General features: G+C 38.7%; 1 protein-coding gene across 1 annotated transcript in view; it reads left to right on the top strand.

Moving 5' to 3' along the window:
- Nucleotides 1-19,505, top strand: part of CCSER2 (coiled-coil serine rich protein 2) — a 164,532-nt gene that overhangs the window by 66,608 nt on the left and 78,419 nt on the right. Inside the window, exons 4-5 of the mRNA XM_033131432.1 lie at nt 7,734-7,824; nt 19,111-19,273. Coding sequence (XP_032987323.1) covers nt 7,734-7,824; nt 19,111-19,273 — 254 coding nt within the window. The remainder of the gene's footprint in view (nt 1-7,733; nt 7,825-19,110; nt 19,274-19,505) is intronic.

The following is a 19,505-nucleotide window of genomic DNA, read 5'->3' on the forward strand; positions in this document are numbered from 1 at the left end:
TCTCAAAGTAAAAATTTATAGAAAACCTTTCATTGTCTTTGTCTTTGCATATTGACTCTATGTTGAGGTTCTTCAGTGCTTAGCCTGACCGTTTACATTCTACCTTAGCCTTCACTTGCTACTTCTGAGCCTGGAAATCAGCCAGAGTTGAAAACTTTGGGTCTTCTTAGGTCATTACTCAGAATGCATCCTGCCCTGGGCATATTTGTGGTTTTCCAAATTCCCTAGTATCCATGGCACTTTTGAATCACCTAATTTCCCAAAGAAACTCTTCAGCCTTTTCTTTGTCTTTCAGCATGTGTCTCAATTGCCATCTTTTGGCCCAGGGTGACTGTGGATTGTTTGTTTGCCTTACAGTGTTTTTGAACAATGCCCATAGCTTTTCAGACAGCTTTTCACTTCGGCAAGAATTCCAAGTTAGGCAAAACAAAGATAAGTACTCTGTGTCAGTCATTCACGTAACTCGGGCAAGTTAGAGTAGACAAACAGAATTTGTGAATAAGGTCTCCACGGCACCCTTTGAAACCAGAGACCAGGGTTCTAGACTGGGAACAAGGTCTGCAGTCTTCAAGTCTGCAGTCAAGTTGTGAGGGGCATATGGAAAGGCCAGTCTCATTGATGATTGGAACGCAAACTGTACAGCAACTCCTGGATATGGTTTAGCAGGTTCTGATGAAATTAAACATGTACTCAGTATACCGCCCAGCAATCTCACTCTTCTCTATTTACTTTAGAGAAATGAAAGCTTATTCACACAAAAACCTGTACATGAATGCTCACAGTAGCTTTATTTAAAGTAGCTAAAATTTGGAAAAACCAAAATGTCTTTCAATGAGTAAATGGATACACAAACTGGTACTTTTTATTACTACTGAGCAGTAAAAAGTTATGAATTATTGATATATTCAGTGACTTAGATGAATCTTAAAGACATTCTCCTAAGTGAATTAAGCCAGTCCCAAAAGGTTACATGATGTATGATTCCATTTGTGTGACGTTATTAAAGACAAAACTATAGTGATAGACAACAGAACATTGTTTGCCAGGGGTTATGTGTGGGTAGAGGGTGTGACTATAACTGGTTAGTACAAGGCAGGTTTTTTTGAGTGAAGAAACATCTGTGTCTTGATTGTATTGATGTTTATACAAATTTGTTTTAAAATCCATAAACTGTATACCAAAAGAAAAAATTAATTTTATTACATAATAATTAAACTGGTGATTGTGCCATTCATTTGTCTAAAACATTTAGGCTTTCTCCTGCAGTTTATTAGTGAGAGAAAAACTCATTGAAAGAAGCACTGGCCCACCATTTACATCATTGGAAGGGGACAGCATTCCCAGAGGCCAAGGGAATTCTGTGACAATTCTACCAATATGTACTCAGAGTTTTAATTCCAGTGAGGCTTGTGGGGAGCCTTTGGAAGCCAGTGAGTTTACAGATTTAGGTTTACATTGTCATACGCCCAGCTCACGGTTGTGCTACGTGGCCTCCCAACTAAAACAGGTGTGTGTACATGTTGGTTTCCAGTCAGAGGAAGAAAGAACAACAAACATGGAGCAGAAAGTCTTTCCCATGTTAATCAATCTCCATGCTACATGACTTCCTTTCTTCCTATAATAATGCAGTTCCTAGCCTGTGCAGATGACTTGTGAAGAAAAATTAGATTAATTTTTTTCCTTCTCTCTTTTCCTGGACCCTTACTGAAAGGTTTAATCTTATCTCTGGTATAGCTCTTCTCAACATTTGATACTGGAGAAACGTAGACCTTCTATAAAGATGAATGTGGTAAAGATTTTGTAACACAGATATTAGAATCCAGTCTTCTCACTCTGCACTGTCTCGCTTGTTAAACTCACTGTTCAGTGTCTTTCAGTTGCCATCTGTGGTGGTGACTGTCACACCTCACATCTCTTCACTCAATTCCATACTCCTGTATATTCAATTATCTGCTGGACATGTCTCCTTGAAGATGCAGCAGGCATGTCAAAATTATCAGGTTTTAAAATTGTGTATTAATTCTTTCGTCTCCTACCAGATCTGGGCTTCTTTTTTTATACTTTTATTTCAGTGAATAGGAATCCATGTATTTTCAAGCCAGGAACCAAGGAGTCCATTCATGGCTACTTTCTTACTTCTCAGTTAACTTGGATTCTATAGATCCTAACTCCTTTGTATGTTTCATAACTGCTTATTCTTTGTTTTCATTGACATTGATTAGCATCAGGCTACGATCATATGTCACATGATTTCTGCAATAGCCACAAAACTGATTTTTCTTTCCCACTTAAATCTATTCTCTATACTGCAGTCAGAATATTTCTTTAATGCAAATTTCAATTTGTCATTTCTTAAAACTCCACAGTCATACTCTGTCATTGAAGTGAATTCATACTCTTTAATAATGTAGAACTGCTTATCTCTTCCCCTTACACACTGTATCTGCGTATTGTCTTAGTCAGCTTGGGCTATTATAACAAAGTAGCTTACACAATAGACATTTACTTCTCACAGTTCTGAAGTCTGGAAGTCCAAGATCAACATGTTGGCAGATTCAGTTCCTGGTGAGGACTCTCTTCCTGACTTGCAGACAGCTGCCTTCTCACTGTATCCTTTATGTGGCAGGGGGAGAGAGAGTGTGTGCTCTGGTCTCTTTCCCTTCTTATAAGAATACTAATCCCACCATGGGGTCCTCACTTGCTATCATGATCTTGTCTAAATCTAATTACCTCCCAAAGGCCCTACTTCCAGATACCCTCATATTGGGGGTTAGGGCTTCAACGTATGAACTTGGTGGGGTGGGGTGGTGCAAACATCAGTCCGTAGTAAGTGTTAATGAGCTACTTGCAGTTATGTGAATAGAGCAGGTCAGCAAAATATGTCCTGTAAGCCACATCTGACTGACTACCTGTTATTTCACAGCCTGCAAACTATATTTTTTTACATTTCAAGTGGTTATACTTTAAATGGTTATTATGTATGAGTAAGTACCTACACAATATACATGATTTTGTCTGTAGGCCTGAAAAGTCTAAAGTATTTACTTCCTGTCCTTTAAAAAAGTTTTGCAAATCCCTGGGATAGGTTATGTTTTTTGCTTCCTTGCCCTTAATGATATTGTTTATGCAGAAAGTACTCTCCTCTTTCATGTTGTAGAGGCCACATATGGTTTCTCTTTCAGTTGTCTGTGACTTAGCTTTTATGTAGGTTGTTTTAGGTTGTCTCTCAGTTGTCAAACTTAGATATCCATCCAATGTGCACTTATGGCACTTTAGCAATTACCGTACCGTAAAGGAACTGTTTGAGGGGAGAAAGTAGCCTTGTAGGGTTGGTGTGACTTTGTTAAATTAGCGTTTGTTAAATAGAACTCCGGGTTGTTGGATGGTGAACGCTGATTCAACAGTAGACCACAAGGGAAATTGAAATAGAGAAGTTTATTACTCACAGGTCCTGGGAGAAGTCCACGACACACCTCTGGGGACCACGTGGGAAGGTACACAGCATGCCTCGAAGGGCCGTACCGGTGCAGAGAGAGTGGTAGGATGGGGGACACGTGCCTTCATTAGCATTGGTGGCTGGGGTGTTTGGGGTTCCTGGGCTAAGGCTGCGTGGGTCAATTCACCAAAAACAGCTGGGTTTTGGTAGGCTCCCCAGGGGTCTTCTCCAAGCGGTGCCCGGGGGGGTCCGGGGAGGTGGGGGAGACCGTCGCTCACACGGGCTGCTGGGGAAGCTGTATCAGGAACTCCCATTTGCCTGTGACTCCAGGGCCGTTGTCTGGCGCGTGCACTCATGTGAGGGGCTAGTTTGGGTTCAAGGCCCCTCCAGGCTGCTTGACCACACAAAACGGATACCCAGGCAGCAGTATCATGGAGTAATTTATTTAAACTTTTGACAAAGATAAGGATTGTCTTTTTTACATGAGTATATCCTGTGCTCAGAATTGTACCTTGGTTTTTATCTGTGTTGAATTACTGAAATTGTATCTTATGGTTGCCACATGAAGGGGCAGTGGCAACTCCCCTCCTCCAAAATTTGTTTGGATGCCAAGACCAGTGGTGCCACACACGTACTAAGAGAGTGTGAAAAGATGTATTACTCACATACTGAGATGTTTGTGGGGAGAGCAGAGTAGGTACCAAAACCAGGCCAGAATGGCTTGAGTGAAGGCAGGAGGAAGAGGTGGCTCTGGTTTTTATTGTGGTTAAGGATGGGCTGGGTTCAGGGTTCCCAGGAGCCGGCTCTGTTTGTGTGATTTGGACTTGCCAAGGGAGGTAGACTTTTTCCAACATGAAGTTTTGCTTGTTATAAACGCACTATGTCCTTATTATAGAAAAAGCAGAAAGAATATAAAGAACATAAGCACATACTATCTCATGTAGGGAAAAGTATAACAGTTCTTTGGTTTATCATCATCTAGATAGTTGGGTATATTTTTTAGCATGAAAGGTAGTCATGGTATGCATATGTAATCTGCTTCTCCTCCCACTCCCATTTTACAGAGCTCTTTCCATGTTACTGAATAAATTTCTGAAACTATAATGATTTATTGATGAGCGTTAACTTGAGGCATAAAAATGGAGGGTTTTCCCTCCCTTTCTCCCTGTAACTATTGCTAATTATGCTTCCCTTCCTTTTCCACTGGGCTTTCTTAGTAACTTTTCAAAGTGATGTTATAATTATACCATCACTTCTACGTTCATTAGAACAGGCTCGTTCCCATTCTTTAAGACTGTTTTTTTAACCTTTCATTATAAAATGAAACGCACAGAAAATTGCACAAAACAAATGTAGAGTTTAGTTATTAGAAGTTGAGCACCTTTTGCGCAGTGGTGGCAATGCTCCTTTTCCTGATCAGTAAGTCTCAGCCAGCCCTGCTTTGGACAGAAAATGAGGTCCTATTATCGTTGATTCTTTGCTGTGTCCTTAGTTGTCAAATCTGGCCTGGGGCACCCAGCATCATCTTGTTTCACACATACTCATGCATACACAGTCAAATGTTTTTGTAGAGCATATGATTTGTGGGGCGGGGGAGGGGTGAAATTAAGAAACTCAGTGCTTATTGCGGAAAATGAGAAAATACAGTTACTCTAAATGAAAAAAGAAGGAAAAAACCCATAATCCTAAAATACAAAGTTACAAAAAAGTTGGTATGCATATTATACAATGTGGTTTTTTTTCATAAAATGGATAATTCTGTACTGAATTTGTAGTGTTAGAACCTTTTTTCCCCCCTTCGGTTAACATCTAGTCCTTTCCAGTGGAAGAAATTTATTTTTTTGTTTAAGATGAAAAACATTTTGTGTTCATACTGATACTTCCCACTTACATTCACAAACGTAGAATTTTTGTTTAATTTCAGTGTTCTTTACATTTTAGTTTACTTATCCTAACATGAGAACCCATTTTTCAACAAACACCAATACAACTCCTTTCATTTATACCCATGTATACACAACCGTCTTAGAGTAATAACCGTACTACCATCCATATTACAATTACTGAAAATAGTTTGAGGATTTTTTTCCCTCACTTGAAATAGTTTCTCTTTAAGTGTTATGCCAACAACTTGATACACAGTTAGATTCATTTATTTCAATTTACTTTTGACTTACAAAGATTTATTGAAACATTATTTTTAAGAGCAAAACATTAGAAACAACCCAGTCTGTTTTTACCCCAATTAACATCTTTCCGTGTCTATAGATATATTTTTATTATCTTTTTTTATTAACTAGACGGCTATATGACTGTTTCATTCTTTCTGTTATATGACTATTCCATTTTTCTAGTGTTGGGCACTTAGGCTGTTTCTACTTTTTTGTCATTCTGAACAATGCTGCAATAACCATACTTATACATACATTTTCTGCATTTGTTTATTTCTAAGGCATAAATCCTTAGGAAGGAAAATTTACCTTTAAAAGGAAAGTTTTAGCTAAAATTTGGCAAATTGGACTCCAGAAAGTTTATATGAATCTAATACTATCTGGAGTATAGATGAGTACTAGATTTCTCTCAATCGTGATAAATCAGCATTAGTGTTAGTATTCTTTCCTACATCATATTTATTGGCTATTTTTCATATTTATTTTGTGAACTGTCCATTACGGCCTTTGCCAGTTTTTTTCATGTTCATCTTTTTTCTTGATTGTTGTTAGGAAGACTGTATTAAGGATAGTAAATCTTTCATGATCAAAAGAGGTTATATGAAATAAATACTTTTCTTGTCCCTAGGTTAAATAATTACCCAGAGTTTTGTTTGTTTGTTTGTTTGTTTGTTTGTTTTAATAAATACAGTTATTCCAGTCATTTGGATCCAGGATCAATGGATCCTGGAACGAAGGCCCAGCAACACAAACTTGAAAAGATTTGGATGGAATACCTGACATAGGGAACATTTCTAATTTTCTTCAGAATATCTGTAATAATGTAGATACACCCTTTCTATAAGAGTTTTTTTTGTTGTTGTTTTGTTTTTGCTTTTTTTTAAAGATTTTATTGGAGAAGGGGAACAGGACTTTATTGGGGAACAGTGTGTACTTCCAGGTCTTTTTCCAGGTCAAGCTGTTGTCCCTTCCAATCTTAGCTGTGGAGGGCGCAGCTCAGCTCTAGGTCCAGTCGCCTTTGTTGGTTGCAGGGGGCACAGCCCACCATCCCCTGCGGGAGTGGAGGAGTTGAACTGGCAACCTTGTGGTTGAGAGCCCACTGGCCCATGTGGGAATTGAACCGGCAGCCTTTGGCATTAGGAACACGGAGCTCCAACCGCCTGAGCCACCCGGCCGGCCCTTCTATAAGAGTTTTTAAAGGCCATAATCTAACTTGTTTTTGTGAATTTGGGATCTTCTTATATATACTAAGGAATGGTCATACAGTATTGGATCAGTTCTTAGATTGGAAGGATCCACTACTGGTGGGCTGTAAGTCAAACTGAGTTTACCTTCAACTTAGTTTTTGTTTATTTAGTTATTTAGACTTTAGAACAAGAGTCTTTGAAAGCAAAATACTACTTTTCTAAGGACAGATGATAACTAGCAAGGTTGCAAATAGAACACAAGAGGGGCTGCTTATACCAGTTTGACAGGTCCAGTTCTATTATAGAAAATAATGATTTAAGGCAAACCAAGGAGTTGGTAGTGGTGCTGAAGGCAGTAGTAGGCAGGTTTGGCACAAAAAAGGAGTGGAATAATCACATCGTTAAAGGCTTAGTTTGTTATTTTTGCATACGTTGCCCAATCCCTAGAGATAATAAAACACAACCTCCCACACCAAATACGAATAAATTTGGGGAGATACATTACTAATTTTGATTATTCATGTTGTCAGGGAAGTTGTTAAACGCGTGGACTTAGGTGATAGACCACTTGTGTTCATAGCCCATGTTGGCCAGGTGTTTAGGCGCTCTGTGCATTAATTTCATCACCTAGAATATGGGAATTGCATTAGTCATGAAATCATAGGGTTGTGTTAAAGGTTAGATAAATGATATTTGTCACATGCTTAGAACAGTGTCTTGCAGATAGTGAGCACAGTGTAAGATTTTTAAATTAAAATCTGGTGGGGAGGAAGACTAGAGATGTTACAAATAGCTTAATCAGGTAAACCAGTTCAATCTATTCTTTTTGTTTTAGAAAATTGAGTGAATTCAGATTATCATACAGTCATGTTTTCACAACTCATGATAATATACATTCTTGAGCTAAATTATAACATTTTTTATCGCTTTTGTTTACAGGATATTCTGAATAATCTAGAATCGTGTGACCTTGAGGATGATGACCTTATGCTTGATGTGGATCTGCCTGAGGATGCACCTCTTGAAAATGGTAAGTGGGGACATATTGAACCTCCAGAGGCACATAGTTAAGCCACTTGACTATAGCCAATTTGATATTTGTTATTTACAGATTTCCCAATCTCAATCTGAAAAGGAGGCCTTTTCAGACTTAGAATCAATCTTCAGAGATGTTATATAGGTTCATTGTAAATTTATTAAGTGTTTAAAACCTGATTTTGTAGGTCTTAGATATAATTTCCATATGATGCAATAATTTTATATACCTATACCATGAAGTAAGTGGTAGATAGGATTTGACCTTTTTTTCCTATATACATACCCAATTTTTCCTCCCATTATTTCGTTTTAATTCTAAGAAATGCATTTAGAGAAACAAATAAAATGATTTATGAAACATCAGTAAATATCATTAAATTGAAAAAAATTTTAAGATCAATTCTGGGAAAATGGCGATCTTCTGAATGAATCATTCTACCCTTTTTTTTTTTTAACCTCTTATTCCCCTTAACCTTTCCCCCTTTTAAAATTTTTCAATTACAGTTGATATTCGGTATTATTTTGTATTAATTTTAGGTGTACAGCATAGTAGTTAGAAATTTATATAATTTAAGAAGTGATCGCTCTGGTAGGTACTAGTCTAGGACCCACCTGGCACTACACATAGTTATTACCACATTATTGACTATGTTCCCTGTGCTTTACTTTACATCCCCATGACTGTTTTATGACTACCACTTTGTACTTCTTAATGCCTTCACCTTTTTCACCCGTCCCCTCCAAACCCCTCTCATCTTTTACCCTGATAAATCTACTCTAAATTTGATAATCTATATAGTTATTACAATATTATTGACTGTATTCCTTATACTATACCCTACATCCCCATGACTACTTTGTGACAACCAATTTGTACTTCTTAATCCTTTTCCCTTTTTCACCAGCCCTGAAACCCCCTCCTGTCTGGCAACCATCAAAATGTTCTCTGTATTTATGAGTTTGTTTCTGTTTTGTTTGCTTGTTTATTTTGTCTTTAGATTCCACATATAAGTGAAATTACATTGTAATTTCACTCCACTCAGCACAATACCCTCCAGGTCCATCCATGCCAATGCAGATGGCAAGAGCCCATTTCCTTCTCTTGCCAACTCATATTCCATTGTGTATACGTACCACCTCTTCTTTATCCATTCATTCATCGACAGACACCAGGCTGCCTCCACATCTTGGCCATTGTAAACAGTGCTGCACTGAACATATGGATGCACATGTCCCCTCAAAGTAGCATTTTGTTTTTATTTTCTTTTTTCGGATTACTGAGTCCTTCTTTGTCTTCTCTTATAGCCTTTGTTTTAAAGTCTATTTTGTCTGGTGTAAGTATTGCTACTCCAGCTTTTGTTGTTTCATTTCCACTTTCATGAAATATCTTTTTCCTTCCCTTTACTTTCAGTCTGTATGTGTCTTTCAATCTGAAATGAGTCTCTTGTAGGCAGCATATGTAAGGGTCTTGTTTTCTTATCTATTCAGCCACCCTATCTTGATTGGAGCATTTAATCCATTTACATTTAAAGTAATTTTTGATAGATATGTAGTTATTACCATATAGTAATAATAATAATAATAACAATAATAATAATAGTTTTTATTATGCTTATAATAATTATATAATAATAATAATTATTATTATTACTTGTCTTAAAGAAATCTCTAACATTCCTTGTAATTCTGGTTTGGTGTGATGAGCTTCTTTAGCTTTTTCTTGTCTGGGAAATTCTTTTATCTTTCCTTTGATTCTAAATGATAGCTTTGCTGGGTACAGTAATCTTCGTTGTAGGTCCTTGCTTTTCATCACTTTGAATATTTCCTGCCAATCCCTTCTGGCCTGCAAAATTTCTGTTGTGAAATCCACTTACAGACTTATGGGAGCTCGTTGTAGGTAACAAACTGATTTTCTCTTGCTGCTTTTAAGATACTTTCTTTGTCTGTAACCATTGGCCTTTTAATAGTGAGGTGTCTTGGTGTGAGCCTCTTTGAGTTCATCTTGTTTGGGACTCTTTGTGTTTCTTGGGCTTGTATATTTATTTCCTTTGTCTAGCTGGGGAAGTTTTCCACCATTATTACTACAAATAGGTTTTTAATTCCTTGCTCTCTCTCTTCTCCTTCTGGTACCCTTGTGATGCGAATGTTGGCACACTTGATGTTGTCCCAGAGGCCCCTTAAACTATCCTCATGTTTTTGGATTCTTTTTTTCTTTTTGCTGTTCTGATTGGGTGTGTTCTACTACCTTATCTTCTGCATCACTGATTCGATGCTCTGTTTCATCTAATCTATTGTTGAGTCCCTCTATAATAGTCTTCATTTCAGTTACTGCATTCTTTATTTTTGAGTGGTTCTTTTTTTATGTTTTCCTTCTCCATTTTTATGTTTCCCATCTGTTTGTTGAAGTTCTCCCTGAGATCATTGAGCATCCTTATAACCAGTGTTTTGAACTCCACGTCTGGGAGATTGCTTGTCTTCATTTTGTTTAGTTCTTTTTCTGGAGCTTTGTTCTGTTCTTTTATTTGGGACATGTTTCTTTGTCTCTCCATTTTGGCTGTCTCTCTATTTTTGTTTCTAAGTATTAGGTAGACCTGCTCTGTCTCCTAATCATAGTAGAATGGCCTTATGGTAGTAGGTTTGCTGTAGGGCCCAGAGTATAGTTTTCCTGGTCACTTGAGCCAGGTACTTAAGGTGCGTCTCTTGTGTGGGTTGTGTGTGCCCTTCTGTTGTAGTTGAGCCTTGGTTGCTGCTTGCACATCAGTGGGAGGTCTTGACCCTCAGGCTGATTGGTTGTGAGGACTGGCTATGACTACAGTGGAGGAACTGTTGTGTAGGGGCTGATCCTACACAGCAGGGTTTGCTTTAGTAGGGTTCTGGTGCCTGCCCAGTCTGTCCTTTGGATGTGTCACCCTTTGAGGTGGCTGGGTGATTCTCCGGCTGCGTCTGAAGCTGTCCACTGGGCGTGCCAGTCCCAGGACCTCCTGGGAGGGACCCACCGAAGGCCAAGTTCAGCCTCAGCCTATCCCCTGCCCATGGCCACCTGGCATGACCCACAAAGCAGTCCTCAGATGGCCACTGACTATGCTCGGATTGGAGTTGCCTCGAGAGGCCAAGCTGCAAACCAAGGCCAGCTGTCACTATGCCAGATACAGGGCTGCTCAACCAGATGTATGCGACATACTGAAGTCAGATGCTGCTCTTTTGGCTTTTGTGAATCTTTGAGAAATTTTAGTAATGTCTGCAGCATGAGCCAAGACAAGCCGTTTATATGAAATAGCCACTATAAGTTGCTTGGCTGTGCCCAAAGTTGGTTGGGGTGGGGTCTCAGGGAATCAAGGCTAATAAATGGTTTAGCCAGGTCGATTCAGACTGAGATATAGTGGCCTTCTGTTTCTGCATGCATGCCGGGAGTGGGGGAGAGTCCTACAAAGAAACAATTGTTTCTGCTAGCCTTTCTGTCCCGGAGAAAGCTTCCCGTTCAGCCCTCACCCTAAAGCCAGACAACTCAGTTCCTCCCCGTGTGCCTTTCGAGCTGGTAACCCAGCGCTGGAGCTCAAAGTGAGTGACTCCATGCACGGGCCCTTTAAGAGGAGCACCTGGGACTGCAGCCACCCTCTGTCTCACTCTACCACAGTCTTCACTGTTTTCACAACTAGGAGTTATGGGGACTAATGTCCCCAGCACTGAGATGTGGAAGCAACCTGTTCCGCATCTCTGCCCCTCCCACCTGTCTCAAAACAGCTTCTTCTATATGTCCTTAGTTTTAGGGCTTCTGTTCTTCTAGACTTCAGGCGATTCTAAATGATATGATGGTGGTTCTGTAATTTTGATGTGGTTGTGAGAGGAGGTGAGCACAGTGTTTTCCTGCTCTGCCATCTTGACTATATCCTCATTCAACCCTTTTTTACTTCCAGATCCATTCTGCCTTCCTGTGGAGATCCCAGTAACTGCTGTAGCAGAGCTTTAGATAATCCATCTGTAAGAGGGCCGGGGTGCTCTTCCCCCACTGACACAGCATTTGTAGGGTTTTCTGTCTTAGGGACTGATCCAGAACCAGGGACTGATCCAGCCTAGGAAAGCCCCTGGGACAAGGGTTGTAATGGGGATCCTCTTCAGAAGAGGAATGGATCCAGAGACCTGCACATTCCCTGTCAGTCAACATTTTCCTGGTCTTGGGCCTCCTAGGGACCAGGGATGAAGTAAAAACTGTGGTGAAGTCCTTTTTATATGTGATGCCAGGAAATGCAAGGATATTTCACAGAGAGTAGGTGTGTGTTTTTAGTGCGTCGTTGAGGTCCTAGGAACGTGTCGCTGCTCACATTTGTCATATTGATCAGGCTTGTTTGTTACACTGCCAGGGTGCCCTGTAACAATCTCAAAATCACAGTGCCTTTCAAAATTGGCATTTATTTTTCTCATTCTTGGGTCTGTGGATAAGCCTGGACAGTTTAGGTTGTGCGACTGAATTCAGGTCTACTTGTTTCTTCATTTGGAGACCAGGACTGCTTGGAGCAGGTTGTTCTGGTGACAGATGGCAGAAGGACAATAGGGTGATCAGAAGCATGATATATAATGTCTCTTCAAGTCTTCACTTAGCGCCAGCACACTTAATTCTACAGCAGTGGGACTGGGAGGTACTGTGTTCACACGGAGATGCCCTGCAGCAGAGCACGTGGCATGTTAAATTCTATTAACGAGAGAGTGAGGAACTGAGAACAATAGCTGCTCTACCTACCCCTGGGGTAGAGATGGTTGCACCTTCTGTGGTTCTGCTGTCACTTGGGATGCTCCAGCAACCAGAGCTGAGTTCTAGTCAACTGTGAAAGAAAAATCACAGTCAACACCCAGGAAGAAGAACAGGGAAAACCACAGAACTCCCAGGATTAGAGAGGCCCAAGGAGGTAATAATGAGAGCACTTAGGGAGAGTTAATCGCACTGTAATGCTTTCCGGAGCCATAAAAGAGTTCCCCACAGAACACTTCAGTAGATGACAGAAAGCAGAGCTGCTGTTGAAATCTGATTAGTGGTCTATAAGATCAAGTAGAAAAATATTGTGGAACACAGAGGAAAAACATAAAGCATCGATAATTATAAGGGAAATAATAATGAGTCTTCATGGTCCAGGAAATTTAATGTGAAGTTTTAAGGGCTGGTAGTGAGGAATGAGGGATTTACCTTGTTGGAATAAATCACATCCTAACTAAAGCATTTTACTAAGAATTACAACCACTTCTCTTTAGAGGAAATCTTACACCATATCTGAGCTAAAACAGGAGGGGGAGAGATGGAATTGGTCTTAGAACCTTCCTCATCTTGAGAGCACAGCAAAAATTTACCCACATATTAGATAAAAGTAGAATCACAGGGAAATTTAAAGTCTTTGAGGTCTTGGTTGGGGACTTGTGAAAAGTTTGAGGGTATTACTGAGGTATATCACGTATGTTCCAGATTTTCCTAGAATGCAAACAAGTATTGACTATTTTGAGCTAATGGACACTGAAGAAAGCAGATCGTGGATCTAAAGTATGTTACCTTTAGAGGCACCCAAAGAGAAACTATTATTGAGGTTTGCTTCTGCTGGAGAGTAGGGAATGACTTGTCTCTTTATAGCTCTGAGGTCCTGCATGACACTATGCCCACCTGTTGAGTGTTTTGGTTGGGATGGCAATGTTACAAGGACGGGAGCAAGGTTTAAGAAGACTTCTAATATTCTTTTGACTGTTGGTTCTAGTTCCCTTTAGATTGTGGTTTTTGAGGCTATTATTGCAAATTTGGGTGGAGTTTTTAGATGGCTCATTCTGGATCTTGATGGGTTCAGCTCACTAATTCTGCCAAAATCAGTAGAATTTTTGACAATACAAAGAATGGCACCTCATTGAGATCTTAAATTTGGGCATGAGTTTGCTATGACTTCATTATGAATAGGGGACTCTTCTGTTATTTCAACGGAGAGGCCATGAGGACAACATTCGTCTGGCATTGTCTTTGTGTAGTAAATAATTACCATGAAGCCAGCAGGGTGGTAGCACAGAGGTGGAAAGAATGTTTGTTGGACAAATGTTTTTGGGACAGTTAATAGCTAGGATTTGGGAGCTGTTGGAGTGTTATTGGAATGACCACACGGAGTGGTTTGGTGACAGTGAGGGGGCGGTTATGCAACAGCAGGGTTTAAGGTTGATATTGTAAGGTCTGTATCAATAAAACACGTTCAAGGCTGTCCTTTACTACTTAGAGAAATTTATTTTTGAGTTTAAGGGTAAAACCAGAAATTGAGTGCTTGATTTCTCCCTCAGAACACTTTAATCACCCACTTTATTTTTTCTCTTTTATTTCTTAATGCAGTAGAAGACATTTGTTTTTCGAATGCCCTGCTATTTGTAGCATCTATGGATGTGTTAAGAGATTCCTTCTTCCAATGTTTAATTCACTGGTGGAGGCATCTCGTTGTTATATGTGAAGGACATCATTTTATTCTGAATCTTATTCTGTCTTTTTTTAAGGCTCTTTCCAAGCACTGGAAGTCTGGCAAGGAGGCTATTTGCGGTATTTCTACCCTAAAATCTTTCACAGAAAGTGAGAAGAAAGGGTCACATCTCTTTCAGAATTTACTCTTGAATGTTCTCTAGTGGTGTTAGTCTATCCTTGAAGTCTGCAGTGAATTTATCTTTTCTTTTCTTAAACAACTGGATCAGAGCCCAATATGTGTTCATAAAAAAAGACTTTATGACAGCTTCTGAAAGGCCTTTTTTAACCTCTCTTCCTTTTCTGTGCATTTGAGTTCAGGACACATTACCCCAAAATACGGTGCCCTGGCAAATTGAATATTTTAAGCTGAAGGGATTTTAGAAAATGGCAGAAGCAGGAAAGTCACTCTGACCTCCCCCCGCCCCTTTTTCCCTGAAGCAGGTCATAAAACCCTCCAGTGAGTCGCCTTCCCTATTCATCCTCGTCTCTGAAGACAGAGGGACACCAAGAAGAGTCAGTCATACCAGGTCATGCCAAGTTTCCCCTAGTTTACTACAGTCACCTCATTCTCCTTAACCTGTCACAGTCCTCCCTGGCTGTGCATTCTTCAGCAAAAGTAGCATGAAAACACCCAAGTCTAAAGGTTCTTTGGGTCTTCATTTCCTTATAAAGGCCCCATTACACGTATTATATTATATATATATATACCTCGATGCTTTTCTCCTCTTAAATCTGTTGTGTCAGTTTAATTTTCAGACCCTAAAAGGGTTGAGAAAAACGTTTTCCTCCTCTACACAATCACGGGTTCCTAAGTTACTTTTAGGTTCTTCACACTTTACCTTTTCTATTCTATTTTTTGCTTCTGGAGTTCCCTCTAATGTATGAACTAGTTGGTATAGTTCTGGCGACTCTGGATCATCAATTCCTAACAATATTCCAAATTCCTTGGCAAATTGCTCCCAATCTTGTTTAGACCTTAGAAAGTATGTAGCAATCAATGGCTCTCAGCTCAGAATGAGACACCAGGTCTTAAAATCAACCCTAATGGGTTTTCCCTCTTCTGAAGCAGGTTTAACTTGAAGAGGTATTGAACTTTCTAGGTTTCTGGCCATCTTGGGGGGGAGGGGAACAGGTCAAAGGGAGAGATTGGGCAGAGAGAAACTGAGAAGCATAGAATGAGGGAAGAGGAATAAAAGGAGAAAGGGCTTCAGGTTTGAGTTGCAATTTGGGAGGATGTGAAAAATAAATTGTTTGTAATTCTTTTATAGTTTTCTTTTACCTTGGTCAAGGAGTCTGTTAAGGAAGCAGTTTTGGAATCTGAATTAATTTTGGTAGACCATTGGGTATTTGAGATTTGTTCTAAAGTGTTTTCTAAATGAACAATTTTGTTATTGCAAAAGCACAGTTGTATTGCTTTATTCTCTTTTTCAGGAATTTCTAATAGTCACTCATTTCCTGCAGATTAAAGCCTAGCATTTGGCACTTTCATGGTACAATACTCAGGTTTATAAAATTTCCATAGTGTATACCTTCTTACATGTGCTGTTTCCTCTGCTAACTTTGATTTTCAACTTTTCTATGTTGAAAAAGATGTCTATTTACTTCCGGAATCCCACCTCAAACCAAGTTACGGTGCCTACTAAAATGCCCTTATTTCATGTTATTTTTCCCAAGGACACATTTTCGCTAAACTTTTTGTTGCAATATAGTCAGTCATATGAGGTTCATAGTGTTGTCCCTGACCACTTTCCAATTCCTATATTTTCTTCTGGAAATTTATTTTTATATTTCTCAGTACTAATTGTGTTTAGTAATAACAAGGTTTATTTTTCGTTTGTTTGTTTTGTTTTTTAACACAAGGGTTTCTTCTCTCAAGCCAAATTTCAGTTAAAAGCTTTTCTGATAAGATTTGTAAAACCTCCTGCAAAACACATATTTTCCAGGCTTTGTGATGAGTAATTTCTTCCCACTATCTTCTTTGCCAATTGTTAGTCACAGGTGTCATCCATTACCTGCTTAAGACAAGTTACCAGAGAAATCATCTCAGTAGCTCTTGGTGTCATATTTTGTTCCTTTATCGAATCAGAAGAAGGGGTACGATGTGTGTTAGACACAGGCATCCCCACATCCCATACCTTTCAGTTAACTTCTCCTCTCCAGAGGGTAGAAATCCTGGTATTATCTCTGTCTCCTACTCATAATAATAATAAAAAACAATTACATACTAAAATCTGGAGCATACTAATGTCTGGAGCTGGAAACCTCCTTCAGAAGGCCTTTGTCTCTAGTCCTAACGTCACAGTGAGGGCCACATCTTGAGTGCTGTTGGTTTGGATCAGTGTACTAGGTTAAAACTTTTTCAAACCGGGATGCCGTTAGGTTCGCCCCATCATTCCCGATGGTATGACACATTCAGAGGGATTTATGTCCTTTCTTAGTCTTCTTTGCCTGTTCCTTCATTGGCTCTGGAAGCAGGTTTTGATTTATCTCCATCTTGTAATTTTATTGCTTTTCATTTTCTTTTCTATGTTATTTCTTTAATTCTGTCAGAGAACGCTTACTCTGTTCTCAGAAACCATCACTAATGTTATTTCACATTATTTTCTTAGTAACGTTTTAAGATATGTAGCCGCATGATTGATGGAAGCCTCAGGTATGAGTATAAGCAGGGCCCGTTCTACAGAGTCTGGAGCGGTCGTATCTCTAAGAAGGTAGCTCCTTCTGTTTCTACCACTAGTCCTTTGTGGTCCTGCAAATGTTTATTTCTAGTGCTTATTTGCCATTTTGCCCATATTCGAGTTCATATTTCAATAAAGGTGCTTTAATTTGAGGGCTGTGCCAACAACCATAGCACACACAAAAGCAGCACTTTAGTTTCTGCGTTGTAACTTCCCTCAGTATCCAACCCCGTCTCCTGGCCTGTTTGCCTGATTTGTTTGCTTCTTGTTGCTCTGTGTGCACTCTGTTGATGATATCCTAATTACGGATCAGTTTCTTATTATAACAGAATTTCTTGTTTGAGGAGTGGGTAGAATTTTGTCTGCCTGAGTTAAGAAAAAAATATGAATTCAGAACATTTAAAAGTAGTTATAGATTATCCCTCAGCTATAAGAGTTGCTTAAACTAAAGGAACATTTTAATGTCTTGTAGAAATACTTAAGGAACTTAACCAAATCTATGAGTATAATACAAATGTGAACTAAAAGCAGTTTAAGCCTTCGTAGGGTTGTTTTTTATTTTCTTTTGCAATCTCATTTTCTACTCATGATTTTCTTTTTTCGGCATAATGGTCAACATGCTTTTATGTATCTAACAGCCAGGTTTTCTATAACTAAACTTTTTTTTATCTCTATCTCAATTTATCAATGAGATAAACTAATTTATCTCAATAAGATGACAAGAAATTGTTCGAAATAATTTCAAATGTAAGGCTTTTTAAACATTTTTGCATTGCAAAGTTTTTTAAAAAACTATAAAACATAGTTTTCTCTAAAATTGATTTCTCTAATGAATTTAAACAAAATTTCAATACCTTTTAAAACCTTATTTTTTATACATTTAGAAGAAATATATTATAGTGAGTCTAGTATATATGAGAATTGAATATCCATACTTTACATCATCTTTTCTTTGGAATGAGGAAGTTTTTTGTTTTGTTTTGTTTTTTAAATCGGGTATACTGTAATGAAACACTCTCCACATTTCAAATTCAGATTTTAGGTTAAGTGAAAACAATCATTTAAATAATGTTGTTTTTCAATTGGGGATTGCACTGATTGCTAAAGCTTTTTTTATCACAAGGAATTCTGAACATTGCAGGATTTGAACTTGCTCATGTAATAATTCTCAGACTAGAGAAACCTTCCCAGTTCCTGGCTTGGGTTAGTGTTGAGTTGTATTTTTAGTAACAGTCCTAACTCAGTAGCTATGTAAGCAGTGAGCGAAGATGGAGTCACAGGGTAAACTGGGCGTGCTTCCCACAGGGAGGGCTGGGAGCCGGCAGGAAGGAAGGCCTGTTTGTCAGTGCCTAGTGTGCAACTATGTCTGAGTAGGCAGCAGGCGACACAATGTCTCCCTTGTACAAAGTAACTCTCTTAGCCAGTGCTCAGATATGTGAGGACAAAGTGTTTGGGTAAGTGAAGGAGAAGCTTGGGGTGTTTCAAAGAGATTCTTTTCGCGTTTTTGTGGCATTTGTATTTCAGGGAGTGTACTATTTGTTGCTGCAAAGTACTGGCTTTGTTTTCAGTGGCATTTTAGACTTTTTGAACAAGCTCCACTGCAGGCAGATTTGAAGCGTCTTACTTTCTAAAACTGTGAGCTTAATTTAAAAAATATGATTTGTTTGTGATAAAAAGTTAATTTGTGCTTCATGAAGTCTGGGAAAATTAATTGTGACATTCATTTCGAGGAATGAATTCTCCACTAGACTTAAAATCTTCTTTTTCTTGTTTTCATTCAGAAGTCAGAACCAACTAGTGATAATGATGAAAACCACTGTGAAACTGATGACTGGTGTTTAAAATGTATAATGTTGATTTCAAATATAATTTGCTTGCTTTAAAACAGTGGAACCGTTGATAAAGTTTTGTAATTTTAAGTTCGAATAATATAAACTTCAGTTTTTAACCAACAGAACTGGTTATTTTTCTTTTGGAAATCTTGATCTTTTTTGATGAGCTAACATAAATGACTGGTATTTTTTAGTATATTACTTTTATATTTTCAGCAGCATTTAATTATCAAACTATTATAGATAGTTAACTTTTTAGAGTGTGTACACGTTTGTAATGTTTTACTTTTGAATCTGTTTAGTGGAATGTGACAATATGAACCGTTTTGATCGATCAGACAGAAATGTCCGGCAGTCTCAGGAAGGATTTTGGAAAAGGCCATCCCAGAGGTGGAGTGGACAGGACCATTATCACCTCAGCCATCCTGACCACTATCACAACCACGGGAAAAGTGACTTGAGCAGGTGAGTCTGATTTTCTATCTTCTGATTCATTTTGAGTCATAATTTTTCCCTTGCTTCCTTAAAACCATTTTTGGGGTCTGGTTTTTAGAGACACCAAAAATATAGTGCAAGTTTCATGTCGTCCTAATTGGAATAATATGTCTAATTTTTTTCTTTGGCCCAAGTCTTTTTTCATTAACTTTATCGTAAATATAAATATTTATTTATGTCTACTATTTGGACTTTTAAGTTT

This window comes from Rhinolophus ferrumequinum, chromosome 16, assembly GCF_004115265.2.
Source record: "Rhinolophus ferrumequinum isolate MPI-CBG mRhiFer1 chromosome 16, mRhiFer1_v1.p, whole genome shotgun sequence".
Lineage (NCBI taxonomy): Eukaryota > Metazoa > Chordata > Mammalia > Chiroptera > Rhinolophidae > Rhinolophus > Rhinolophus ferrumequinum.